The sequence below is a fragment of the Hyperolius riggenbachi genome, chromosome 10 (assembly GCF_040937935.1).
Source record: "Hyperolius riggenbachi isolate aHypRig1 chromosome 10, aHypRig1.pri, whole genome shotgun sequence".
In the NCBI taxonomy this organism is placed as follows: domain Eukaryota; kingdom Metazoa; phylum Chordata; class Amphibia; order Anura; family Hyperoliidae; genus Hyperolius; species Hyperolius riggenbachi.
Window position 1 is genome coordinate 210,333,842 of NC_090655.1, and position 13,855 is coordinate 210,347,696.

Below are 13,855 nucleotides of genomic sequence, written 5' to 3' on the forward strand. Positions count from 1 at the left end.
TGTGATAAAATAATAATCTTTATTACATGCCAGTACAATTTCAACCAATCAAAACAACAGCGTGGGGTGAATGACAAGGGACCGATACAGGCGACAAAATATATGTACTGTACATATATGCTTGCTCAGATAGCATAACAGGTGCTGCAAAGAAAAAATTGCTTATAATATAAACACAATACCAATTAGCGGAGCGGTGGCAGTGCTCAGGGGGCTGTCAGTGCTACCCCCCACCACCCACCACCACCATTTCTGGGGGCATGTGAGGCCTTCAAGCGACGCCCCTGTTGAGATGCAAAACAATTGTGTGGGCACCAACTCCTGCAGGGAATAGCGGTGAGTCAGTTTAGAACCTGCACATTCTGACAAGCGGATGCAACAAGCATTTGCTGTGCCATTTTAATTAGTCAATAGACATTTCGGCAGTCATTATAAAATTAAGGTGATACCTGGTTTGAGCCACACTTCTTTTTTCTTTTGAACAATGTTTATCTGTATTTAACCTTATCTGTGTGGGTCTGTAGTCATCAATCCAGTGGGAAGCCTGCACACACGTATTACTTTGGTTCCACTCTACTCACAATAGACCCATGTTCCGCTATGCTAGTGTGCTTATGTACATATTCCTATGTACACACTTTTTGTGCACCACACTACATGTATGGGAACAACGTACTGTAGTTTGGCTTAGGTCTAATTTAGTTGCACCATGTCACTGTATCTTGTGAGTTTGAGAGAGGTGCCCAGACATGCTCACTCAGAAGCCTGCGGCCCAGCTGTAATCAGTGATCTTATGGATAAGCTAGCGGCACACTGGAGGGCAGCAGAACTGCCGTAAGGGACCACACAGGCTGCTAGGGGTGGCTGGAAAAGGCCACAAATAAGTCGAAATTTACTCTGACCGTTCAGCTTGGATATCCTTAAACCTAAATATTTATTCATGTGAATGGGGGCATGGACTTCTTTCTTCTGCTCTCCACCAGACCCCCTCCCCCCTCTCTCTTGCTCCCCCCGCAGTTGCCTCTCATACGCATAGAACAGCATGATTTTTCATCTCACCTCACTGCAGCTGGTTGCTCCCCTCCTTGCTTCTTCTCAGTCAGGCTCCACCTTGCATGTCTTCCTGCATGTGTCCCGTGACTAATGCAAAAAGAGATGAAAGAGAGAGAGAGACTGAGAGGGGCAAGCAGCTGCACGGAGATGACATCATACCACACATCACCGCATTGATCAGTAGGTCTAAAAAAAGATGTGGCTGCTGGGAGAGCAGGGGAGGTTCTTGAGAAAGGAAGAAGTCCAGGCCCCCCACCCTGCTGAGAACACAATGCTGCCTCCTCCACTCATTGCTGCTGGATACATACCTCCTCCTCCGCTCACCATAACTACAAAGTGGAGTTGTAGCCCCCCCCCAAGAAGACATCGACTTACCTCAGACTTCATCTAGCCCCTGACAGCCTATATGTCCCTCGCCGCAGCTTCCTTGTCCCGGGATCACCTCCATTCCAGATGCACACCTTGCCAGATCGGAATTTACTGCACCTGCGTGAGTGCCACTCAGGGTCGCACTCACGTGGTCTGGAATGATTGCTTCAGACCACGTAAGAGCGATCACCAGTTGCGCTCGCCCAGGCGCAGTAGATGCCGATCTGGCGAGGTCTGCATCTGAAACGGAGGTGATCCTGGAAGCTGCGGTGAGGGACATATTGGCTGCCAGGGGCTTAAGGAAGCTTCGGGTAAGTAGAGGTCAATATTTTTTTTTTATTTTTTTTTGCAACTCTGATGTATCCTTTAAAGGGAACCAGAGATTATCTAAAGAAAAGATTTTATACATACCTGGGGCTTCCTCCAGCCCCATACGCATGGATCGTTCCCAGACGGCCATCCGCCGCTGCGCGCAACTACGAGAACCGGATCCCGCGGCTGCTGCAGAGGTACGCAAAGAGCGCACTTCTCCTACGCTATTCAGGTTCACTGAATGCAGAGCTGCATTTTCCTGATCCTTACTTATCACCAGCGTGAGCTTTTTCATGTCTGACAAGGTGTGATCTCTGTGCAAAACATTTTCCACACTTAGCACATGAATATGGCTTCACACCAGTGTGAGATTTCTGATGTCTGACAAGATCTGATGTCTGTACAAAACGTTTCCCGCACTCAGCACACGAATATAGCTTCTCACCGGTGTGAGTTCTGTTATGTATGACGAGGTTTCTTTTAAGTCCAAAACATTTCCCACACTCAGGACATGAATATGGTTTCTCGCCAGTGTGAGTTCTCCTATGATTGACAAGGTCTGCTTTCCTTACAAAACATTTTTCACACTCAGTACATGAATATGGCTTCTCACCAGTGTGAGATTTCTGATGTCTGACAAGGTCTGATACCTGTACAAAACACTTCCCACACTCAGCACACGAACATAGCTTCTCACCAGTGTGAGTTTTGTTATGTATGACAAGATTTTTTTTAAGTCCAAAACATTTCCCACACTCAGCACATGAATATGGCTTCTCACCAGTGTGAGATTTCTGATGTATGACAAGGTGTGATTTCTGTACAAAACATTTCCCACACTCAGCACATGAATATGGCTTCTCACCAGTGTGAGATTTCTGATGTATGACAAGGTGTGATTTCTGTACAAAACATTTCCCACACTCAGAGCACGAAAATGGCTTCTCGCCAGTGTGAGTTCTTCTATGAGAGACAAGGCTTTTATTTTGTCCAAAACATTTCCCACACTCAGTACATGAATATGGCTTCTCGCCAGTGTGAGCTCTCTCATGACTGGCAAGTTCTGTCTTCCGTGCAAAACATTTCCCACACTCATCACATGAATAGGGCTTCTCACCAGTGTGAGATCTCTCATGTATGACAAGTTGTGATTTAAATGAAAAATATTTCCCACACTCATCACATGAATAGGGTTTCTCACCAGTGTGAGATCTCTCATGTAGGACAAGGTAAGATTTCAAAACACAACATTTCCCACACTTAGCACATGAAAAGGTCTTCTCACTAGTGTGGGATCTCTCATGTATGACCAAGTTTCCTTTATATGCAAAACATTTCCCACACTCAGCACATGAATAAGGCTTCTCACCAGTGTGAGATCTCTCATGACTGACAAGTCTTGATTTGGAACAGGAATAAGACCGTCCAGCAGTGGGAGAGTTGTGCTGGGTATGAGGACCCCTGGGATTAAACAGGTGTGGGGAGTCTGGGGGATTACTTGGGATCACCAGGATATCTGAAGGAGACTCTTGTCCAATGTCATCATCATCCGTTGTAAAGTGTGTGGATACAGGGAGATGAGTCTTGGAGAGGTTCCTGTTGCTGGGACTCAGCACTGCAAATAGAGAAACATCATCACTTCCTGTTAGAGAATTCTGAGAGCAGTAACAAATATCATTAGGGATGGTCAGTGAGCTGCTCATAACTCCAAGTTGATGAAGATGTATGCAGATTAGAAATGAGCCAGATGCAGTAACTGCATAGCTTTGCATATAATTAGCATACAATTGGCACCATCTCAGAGTTATTTGCGTCTCATTGGCCTATAGCTAAAGCATTGGCCAAACATGGAAAAGCAGTAAATTGTAGAGCTTGATGAGGCAACGGAAGCAATGCTTTACCTATATGTACTTATAGCAAGAAATATGCATTATATTTGTAGAGCAATGTGGCTTCACTTACAAAATCTTATTGTCATTATGTATGCGTGTCACTCATATGCCCCTTATCAGTGTAACTTTTCTCTCCCTTGTTCCCAATTATGCAAATAAAGATATTGTGTCGTTACACAACACTGAATTATAGGAGCTGCTGTGAGGTAGAGGAATTCTTCATGCATGTCAGTGAGATCCAAAAACCACTATTACTAATGTGGCTGGATATAAATACATACAGATACAGTGGCTTGCAAAAGTATTCGGCCCCCTTGAAGTTTTCCACATTTTGCCCCATTACTGCCACAAACATGAATCAATTTTATTGGAATTCCACGTGAAAGACCAATACAAAGTGGTGTACACGTGAGAAGTGGAACGAAAATCATACATGATTCCAAACATTTTTTACAAATAAATAACTGCAAAGTGGGGTGTGCATAATTATTCAGCCCCCTTTTGTCTGAGTGTAGTCAGTTGCCCATAGGCATTGCCTGATGAGTGATAATTACTAAAGAGAGTGCACCTGTGTGTAATCTAATGTCAGTACAAATACAGCTGCTCTGTGACGGCCTCAGAGGTTGTCTAAGAGAATATCGGGAGCAATAACACCATGAAGACAAAAGAAAACACCAGATAGGTCAGGGATAAAGTTATTGAGAAATTTAAAGCAGGCTTAGGCTACAAAAAGATTTCCAAAGCCTTGAACATCCCACTGAGCACTGTTCAAAGGATCATTCAGAAATGGAAGGACTATGGTACAACTGTAGACCTACCAAGACAAGGCCGTCCACCTAAACTGAAAGGCCGAACAAGGAGAGAGCTGATCAGAAATGCAGTCAAGAGGTCCATGGTGACTCTGGACGAGCTGCAGAGATCTACAGATCAGGTGGGGGAATCTGTCCATAGGACAACTATTAGTCATGCACTGCACAAAGTTGGCCTTTATGGAAGAGTGGCAAGAAGAAAGCCATTGTTAACAGAAAAGCATAAGAAGTCCCGTTTACAGTTTGCCACAAGCGATGCGGGGGACACAGCAAACATGTGGAAGAAGTTGCGCTGGTCAGATGAGACCTAAATGGAACTTTTTGGCCAAAATACAAAACGCTATGTGTGGCGGTAAACTAACACATCACTCAGAACACACCATCCCCACTGTCAGTAATGGTGGTGGCAGCATCATGCTCTGGGGGTGCTTCTCTTCAGCAGGGACAGGGAAGCTGGTCAGAGTTGATGGGAAGATGTATGGAGCCAAATACAGGGCAATCTTGGAAGAAAACCTCTTGGAGTCTGCAAAAGACTTGAGACTGGGGCGGAGGTTCACCTTCCAGGAGGACAACAACCCTAAACATAAAGCCAGGGCAACAATGGAATGGTTTAAAACAAAACATATCCATGTGTTAGAATGGCCCAGTCAAAGTCTAGATCTAAATCCAATAGAGAATCTGTGGCAAGATCTGAAAACTGCTGTCCACAAACGCTGTCCATCTAATCTGACTGAACAGGAGCTGTTTTGCAAAGAAGAATGGGCAAGGATTTCAATCTCTAGTTGTGCAAAGCTGTAGAGACATACCCTAAAAGACTGGCAGCTGTAATTGCAGCAAACGGTGGTTCTACAAAGTATTGACTCGGGGGGATTATGCACACCCCACTTTGCAGTTATTGATTTGTAAAAAATGTTTGGAATTATGTATGATTTTCGTTCCACTTCCCACGTGTACACCACTTTGTATTGGTCTTTCACGTGGAATTCCAATAAAATGTATTCATATTTGTGGCAGTAATGTGACAAAATGTGGAAAACTTCAAGGAGACCGACTACTTTTGCAAGCCACTGTATATACAGTACATAAATCACCCCCTACAGTGAACAATGTACCATATTTTTGGCATACAAGACACACTTTTTCTCCCCAAAAATGGGGAGAAAAAGTCCCTGTGCCTTATATGCCAAATACAGGGAGTCCCTGGCTTATGATCGCTTGTCGATATGAACCGCCACAACATCTCCTCCCCTCCCACTGTATAAAAACAATTAGCGGCAGAGCGGCTCACCTTATCCATCGATTCTAGTGGCAAGTGCAGACCTCTCTTCTCATGCACAGCTCCCCTGGTGTCGGAATCTGCAGATGACACAATCAGCAAAAGCTGGCACTAGAGGAGCAGCGGTGGAGATGAGAGGTCAGCGCTCACTGCGGGAGCCGAGACACCCTGCTACTAATTGTTTTTAGACACAGGGAGCAGAGGAGACGGGGGAAACTGGAGAACAACACAGGGGAACAGGAGGTGAGACACGGAGGCAAAGGAGGACACAGAGGGACACACAGGGGAACCAGAGTAGGACACAGGGAGACATAAGGGTACAAAATAGGACACAGTGGGACACACAGGGGGACACACAGGAGGAGCAAAGGAGGACACAGGGACAGAAAGGGACACGGGGAGAAAAAGGGGACACATGAGGACAGAAGGCGATACAGGAAAACACCCACTGGGTAGAACATCTACAAGATGCTCCTGGAACATGAACGCACCAGGTTTACTTTATCCCCCCCCCCCCCCCCCCCTGTTTTTTTCCCTCTATGCAGTACAGTATATAGAGTAGAGTAATGTACAGTGACCATTGTCAGTTTATTACAGTCTTGGTCAGCTCGTCAGTTTGTTTGGCTTCCATTACCACCTTTACGCTGATGATACCCAAATCTACCCTTCAGCTCTTGACTTGGATACTCATAACAGCTCGTGTTCCTGGCTGTCTCACTGCAATCACTTCCTTCATGTCCTCCCATTTTCTACAAATTAATATCGACAAGACTGAAATGGTAATCTTCCCACATCACAGTCTGTTGATGGCACTTCAATAATGCCTGTCCCCCAGTCTCACTGCCTTAGCTGTAATACTGGACTTGAGTCTATCATTCAAACCACACATTGACAAACTATCCTCCTCTTGTCGGCTCCACCTAAAAAACATCTCCCACAACTGCCCTTTACTCACACAGGACACTACCAAACTTCTGGTGCATGCTCTGATTATTTCATGACTAGACTATTGCAACTCTTTGCTCTGCAGCCTTCCGCTAAACGTTTAGCCCCGCTACAGTCCATCATGAACTCTGCTGCACGACTCATTTACCTCTCTTTCCACTTCTCCAGCCCAATCCCCCTCTGTCAGACCCTTCACTGGCTGCCACTTACACAAAGGCTATCATTCATAAAGCATTCCCGCATGCGGAAATGCTGAAAACAGCTGAATTTACCGAGCACTTAGCAAAGTGTTTATTCATAAAAGCTGTTTCCACATGAAAAGCTGACATTCCTGAGCAGAGAGATAAATTACCGCCATGTGCAGTGATTATGTTAACAAATGTCACCATATGTCAATTCATAAAGATTAGAGCAAACGGTATCAGCACGGAGATTACCGCTCCCTTTGAAGTAGAGATAACCATGCGGAGAACAGCTAAGCTAATTAGACAGACCTCCCAGGCAGCAGCAGCAGTGACAGTGGAGCAAAAAAAAAAAAAAAAGGCATTGGAATACCAAGGCTGTGTTTTATTAACCCCTTGGGTACCTGTTTTCAGATATATTTCACGTCAGAAAGCCTGCATGTGTAAAATTTTTTTGAACTTCCTCTAAGTTGTGGCAATTAAATAGATTGTTTAGAAAGACTAATAGACAGATTCCGGCAGATTCAGGGCAAGCAGAGGCAGTTTTTAAAAAATGCACGTGTAAAGGGATGCTGGGGCTGCCTCTTCTATAGTAACGCTGTCTCTGGAGGAGAAAATGGCTATCATTCATGAAAGTGCTGTTGGTATGGAGAATCAGTGCGGGAAAACATCGCTGGTGGTGTTTTAGACTTCTGGCTGCTCATTCATAAAAAAAAAGTGTTCAGGTGCGGTAGCAGTGCGGAGATTCCACGAACTAGGCTGGCGGTAGGCAGGCGGTAGGCTTGCGGAAGCACAGGAAGCAGCAGAGTTGATACATTTCTCCGTGTTCCGCTCTACTGCAGCTGCCTGGGAGGTCTGTGTCTCCATTCACTTAACATTGGTATCGCCACATCCAAGGGAGCGGTACTTACCGACCTCACACCGCTTGCGGTAATATTTATGAATTAACATTTTTTTTAATTTTTTACAATAATCACCGCACAAGGCAGTGATTTATCGCTCTGCTCGGTAATGTCAGCTTTTCATGCGGAAGGAGCCTTAATGAATGCAGAATTTGCTACGTGGGCGGTAAAGTCAGCTGTTTTAAGCATTTCCGCATGTGGAAATGCTTTATGAATGATACCCATTGTATCAACTCAGGCAGCTTCTCATGTTACACAAACATACTGCCAGCCTACCGCCTGCCTAGTTCAGGAAAATACCAAACTTGTATCGCAACTGTAAACATTTTTATGAATGAGCACACAGAAGTGTAAACTACCGAATGCGGTATTTGCACGCACAGATTTTTTTTACCGCACTGCTTTAATGAATGATAGCCATAGGATAAAATTTAAAATCCTGACTCTTGCCTACAAAGTTCTTTACAACCAGCTTCTTCTTATATAAATAACTTTATTTCCAGATACCATCCTACAAGCCATCTCCATTCTACTAACAAAATTCTCCTGTCTTTCTATCTGGTCACCTCTTCTCACTTCTACTTACAAGACTTATGTCGATCCTCTCCCCTCCTTCAGAACTCCCTCCACAATACATTCACCACTCACCCGCATTTACCCCTTTTAAGCACAACACTGGATGTGGGAGCTCTCTGGCTGTCTTATACTGGATGTGGGGCTCTATAGCTATCTAGCCAGAGAGCCCCACATCCAGTATAGATAGACAGAGAGCCCCCACATCTTATACTGGAGGGCTGCATCTGGCTACTCAATGCAGGGGCTCTATTATTATTATTATTATTATTATTGATTTATAAAGCGCCAACATATTCTGCGGTGCTATACAAAGTAAGAAGCAAACATGGGGTACATAATAATACAGACAATGGTGTACACTAATATACAAGATACATAATTAGTGACAAAATACAAAGAATGATACAAAACACAAAATATAGAATTGGTAATGACAGTGATAAAAGTAACATGATAAATAAAATGTATAATGATTTCCAAGACACAAAAGGGGGAGAGAACCCTGCCCTTGTGAGCTTACAATCTATATACCGGCAGTGTTCTCCCCAGAATTTTTTTTCCAGCCGAGTGGCATGAAATAGTAGCCGGGTGGCATGAAAAAGTAGCAGGGTGGGTTGAGATGAAAATGCAGGGCAACTCTGCTTACAGCATAGGAGGAGGTGAGCCGATGGCAGCCGGGTACAGCAGGACTAGTAGGGAATAATTTGTGCACATATTATTTATACTGAAGCTAATGTCCTCCTTTGCTGTACCGGTTTTGAATGCATGTTGTGTATTTTAGTCCACAATTGTGGAGCTCTGCACATCTATTGCAGGTAGTCAATTCGGGTGCAGCCTCTGTTTGGAAGCGCTGTCAATGTCTCCTGCTGTACAAAACTCATGTAAGTATACTTATGGCTAGCTGCATCCATGTGCATCAATTTGCATTCAAATTATAGATTAGGACTAGTACATGATTTCCATTCAAGGCATGTATTTAGCCCTGTGGGGCTCTGCATGCCTCTGTTAGTCTACAATTCAGTTGCAGCCTATGAGCGCTGTCATTTGTTTGATGTCTGTTTGACAGCCGGGTGGTCACCAAATCTAGCCGGGTGCTAAAAGAGCCTGGGGAGAACACTGACCGGGAAGGTGGAGGGAGGGTACATCTGGCTACCTAATATTGGGGGCTCCTCTGGCACCTATACAGGGTGTCACAACTGGCTAATCACACTGAGGGGTGCCTTTGACAACTTCATACTGGGGCTAGCTCTGGCTACCTGTATTGGAGGATACCTAACACTGAGGGGCACCTCTGGCTACAGCAACACAACAGTGTGCCTGAGTCTACAGGTGGGGTTGGGCGGGGGAGAAATATAGCCTAGACACTGCCTTGATAACTGCACACTGAAACAGTCACTACTCATCCCTGTCACCAAATACAATCAAGAATGATAGTTTTATATTACAGAAATCTAACAGGAGTCCAGAGGATACCCCAACACAGGCCAATCTGTGAGCAGTGACACAGTCATAATAACTAACAAGATATTCAATATTTAGTGTTGATGACTCACCTGTTCTGCCCTCTTTAAGAGGGTCCTCGTCTTTAGTTGTCCCCATCATGTCCCCCTCCTCTGCAGACAGCTTATCACTTCTCACACATGTCTCTTCTTCTTCTTCCCCTTTATTTGTCCCCAGCATTTCACCCTCCTCCATAGACTGCGGATCACTCTTCACATATATCTCTTCTTCCTCTTTAATTTTCCCCATCATGTTACCTTCCTCCGCAGACTGCTGATCACTCCTCACATACGTATCTTCCTCTTTACTTGTCCTCATCATATCACCCTCATCCATAGAATGCTGATCACCTCTCACATATATTTCTTCTTCTTCCTCTTTAATTGTCCCCATCATGTTACCCTCCTCCGCAGACTGCTGATCACTCCTCACATAGGTCTCTTCTTCTTCCTCTTTAATTGTTCCCATATTGTTACCGCCCTCCATAGCATGCTGATCACTCCTCACATATGTCTCTTCTTCTTTAATTGTCCCAATCATGTCACCCTCCTCCATAAACTGTTCATCACCTCTCACATACGTCTCTTCTTCTTCCTCTTTAATTGCCCCCATCTTGTCGCTCCCCTCCATGGACTGCCGACCACTCCTCACACACGTCTCTTCTTCTTTAATTGTCCTCATCATGTCACCCTCCTCTGTAGGCTGTTCATCAATCCTCATATACGTCTCTTTTTCTTTGAGCTCAGATCTTGAGTTCTGAAAAGGACAACAAATTATTGCTGTAAAATATTAGCACTAATAAACACAGCACAGAAAAGAACATCATTTGCTAGGGGTTGATAATATCCCATAAGCTGTGGTGTTTTGGACATTCAGCACCACAGTCCTCTCTTCCGGTGTGCTCATCATCTGGTGCTTCTCTCCTCCTCTCCATGCACACATTCCTGGGAGGTTACAGCAGTGCCGGCAGAGGTAGATGGATGAGGATGTGAAGAGAGAACAGCTGGAGACAAAAGAAGATAGAAGCCGAGGCCTACAGCTAATTAGCTATAAAATAAAATTACCTATGGCTCTGACAACTGATGAACTGGGCAGATGGGACTACAGCTCCATATTCTGACAATGCAATTTATAGTTACCTTTCTTAGTGCAAATCTTTTGCCAAGGTTGCACATTCTGGTGCTACTTCTCCTGCAGGTACACCACTCCTCCAGCAACAGGTATTGTCCCACGCTCCCTACTGGCCAGACCACTTACTGCCTCTCAATTTGCTTCAGCCCACAGACCATCCACCCTCATGGATGCAGACGATGTGCGGAGGCTGCTGGAATTGGGCAAATAGACAGGTCAGGAGGGAATGGGTGAAAACCACCAACACTTTACTGCGCACAACTTTCAGGTAAAAGGCTGGCACCACCCCTTTTATTCAGGAAAAGATTAACCTGCTAGCTAATCTGAGCTAAGAAGAAAGGGTTGACACACTCTGTTCTGACTGATTCATTCTGCCATACTCAACTTGGGTAAATAGCTGTAAAACTGACCTTTAGCCGTTTTATTAGCAAATGCAATCCAAATTTAATTATTACAGGAAAATGAAACAATTATGAAAACAGTAGCCACAGTATAAAAAAGGACACAGAACATTTATATCGCTCTTTTCTTCTGGCAGAAACAAAGTGCCAGAGCTGCAGCCACTAGGACGTGCTCTATAGGCAGAAGCACTGTTAGGGAGTCTGGCCCAAGGTCTCCTACTGAATAGTTGCTGGCTGATCAGGAAGAGCCAAGATTCGAACCCTTGTCTCCTGTGTCAGAGGCAGAGCCCTTAACCAGTACACTATCCAGCCAAAGGGAAAAATTAAGAAATTAATACTTAGAGATTGGAAATGTTGGAGTCCTTTGTGGAAGTCAAAGAAAGCTTAGGCAAGCTATCTCCATGGGCTCTTTTGAAAGTTGTGTGTTCGATGGAAAATTGGGAGATTAAAGATGGCTGTCAGCCCTGCCCTTGTGAAGAATCTGCCTGGGTAGGCGGGAGTCCAAGTCCTGTCCCTGCTTCAGACTGAGCCTCCTACTGCACGCTGGCAGCGAGGAATGTATTATCGTCCATATTCCGGGCATGCTTCATTGCCCACATACAATAATACCATATTCGTGACCCGTGAAAAAAGTGCATCGTTTTAATATCACACATCATTGTACTGTATGAAACATTGCTATTATAAATACTGCTATTTCATAACTAATGTTTGTTCACAGTTACTTCTATCGTGCAAGATGTCTATGTGTCGGCCACGACAACCAGAATTTGGTCGTATACTTTGTGTAGGGATGTGACTTATGGTTAGGTGGACACGAGAGCAAATATGAAATGGCTTCACTATACTTTGTGAATACAGCTGGCTACCTCCCATGGTTTGGGGGACAGGGAGATAGCTTCCTGCTGGCACAGTTCCCTGAATGGCTATAAACCTTTTGGCTTTAGTGGAGATGTGCTAATTGGGCTAAGGCCAGGTATCAACTATCCCAGGCCTTCTTGAAGCATCAGCTCTTTGATATGTAGACAGTTTCCAAAGAGCTTGTTTTCACACCTAGGGAATGGGGAAACAACTAAGATTAACCTTGTCCCAGGCAATTAAAAAAACATTCTGTCATCTGAGAATAGACCTTCTGTTATCTGGCCTGTAACCTCTGTGTTCTGCTCCTATACATACAATCAGTGATGGGCTTCTGAGTAATTTTGAATAGCAAGCTACTCGGAATTAAAATCTTAATGAACTGCTGATTAAATAGCTGTGACCGCAGATGCCCTGGGGGGGGGGGGGGGGGGGGGGAATTTAACTTAGGCAGAAGTCCGCGGAATCCTGTGTGGCATTCCCGTCATACCTAAAGTGTTGGCCACGTTCCACGACTCACTACAGCGCTTCCTCCTTCTGGCCTCCTGTGAGGTGAATGGAACACAGAGGATCCCGAGGACTTTTGGGTAAGTTAACCCCCGTCACACCAGGTGTAATTAGACTTGATTACCATTTCAATACTGAGTAGCTAGGAACTGGTAGCTACTCAGCAGCCCATCACTGGATATGGCTACCCTGCAGGGTAATATGGCAATGCTAGGGGGAGATGAGGGGGAGAAATGCCAGTTCTGGAGGGATATGGTTATATTCAATATATATCTCCTCTTGTCTGTGATGTGACTATAGTGCTAATTATTATAATTAGGAAGGAGAGATGCCAGTCATAATCTATGGCACATGTAAAAGGTTCACTAGAAAAGAAATCACAACAGTAATATAAAAGTATCTTTAAGGGGGTGATCAGGATAGCATTGCTCCCAAATGTCCCTATTTTGGAGAGACAATCCCTTTTGGGGAGCCCTGAATTGTGTTTAACGCCAAACTTTATTCTCATCCTTAAATTGATATATTTCTTATTTTCAATTGTTAATATGAAGGAAAACTAACCAGGATAGAAAGGACTAGTGTGGTTTAAATTATAAAACAACATATTTTTCCAATGAAATCTTCATGGTATGCGTGACTAGAGGTGTGTTGGGGCATGATTATGGGTGTGACAGGGGTATGGTTTAAGTGTCGCTGTCTCTTAACTCAAAAAGTTGGGAGGTATAAGATAGTTACAGGTGTACTATGGTGTGCTCTGTAACAAAGTATGTTCAACCAACCCTCTGCTCAATATATTAGTGATGGGTCGTTCGCGAACGAGCCGGCTCTAAGAGCCGGCTCTTTGCTGCGAACGACAAGAGTCGGCTCTCAGTTTTGAAAGAGCCGATGCCTCAGCCGCCCCACACAGCTCTGGTTTGCTGTGTAATAAAGGGCGCTGAGGCATGCTGGGAAATGTACAAAGACAAAAAAGACAAATAACATTTATATTGCGCTTTTCTCCTTGCGGACTCAAAGCGCCAGAGCTGCAGCCACTAGGGCGCGCTCTATTGGCAGTAGCAGTGTAAGGGAGACTTGCCAAAGGTCTCCTACTGAATTAGTGCTGGCTTACTGAACAGGCAGAGCCGAGATTCGAACCCTGGTCT

At 44.6% G+C, this 13,855-nt stretch overlaps 1 protein-coding gene across 4 annotated transcripts in view; it reads right to left on the minus strand.

Annotated features, from left to right (window-relative positions):
- Positions 1 to 13,855, minus strand: part of LOC137534332 (oocyte zinc finger protein XlCOF6-like) — a 23,649-nt gene continuing 9,794 nt past the window's right edge. For 3 of the 4 annotated variants that reach the window (XM_068255780.1, XM_068255783.1, XM_068255782.1), the window contains exons 2-3: positions 9,870 to 10,572; positions 1 to 3,349 (exon numbers count right to left, since the gene is read on the minus strand). In XM_068255780.1, coding sequence (XP_068111881.1) covers positions 2,001 to 3,349; positions 9,870 to 10,572 — 2,052 coding nt within the window. In that variant the 3' untranslated portion in view covers positions 1 to 2,000. Of the gene's footprint in view, positions 3,350 to 9,869; positions 10,573 to 10,955; positions 11,110 to 13,855 lie in introns of those variants that run through there. The other variant, XM_068255781.1, reaches the window with a different exon arrangement.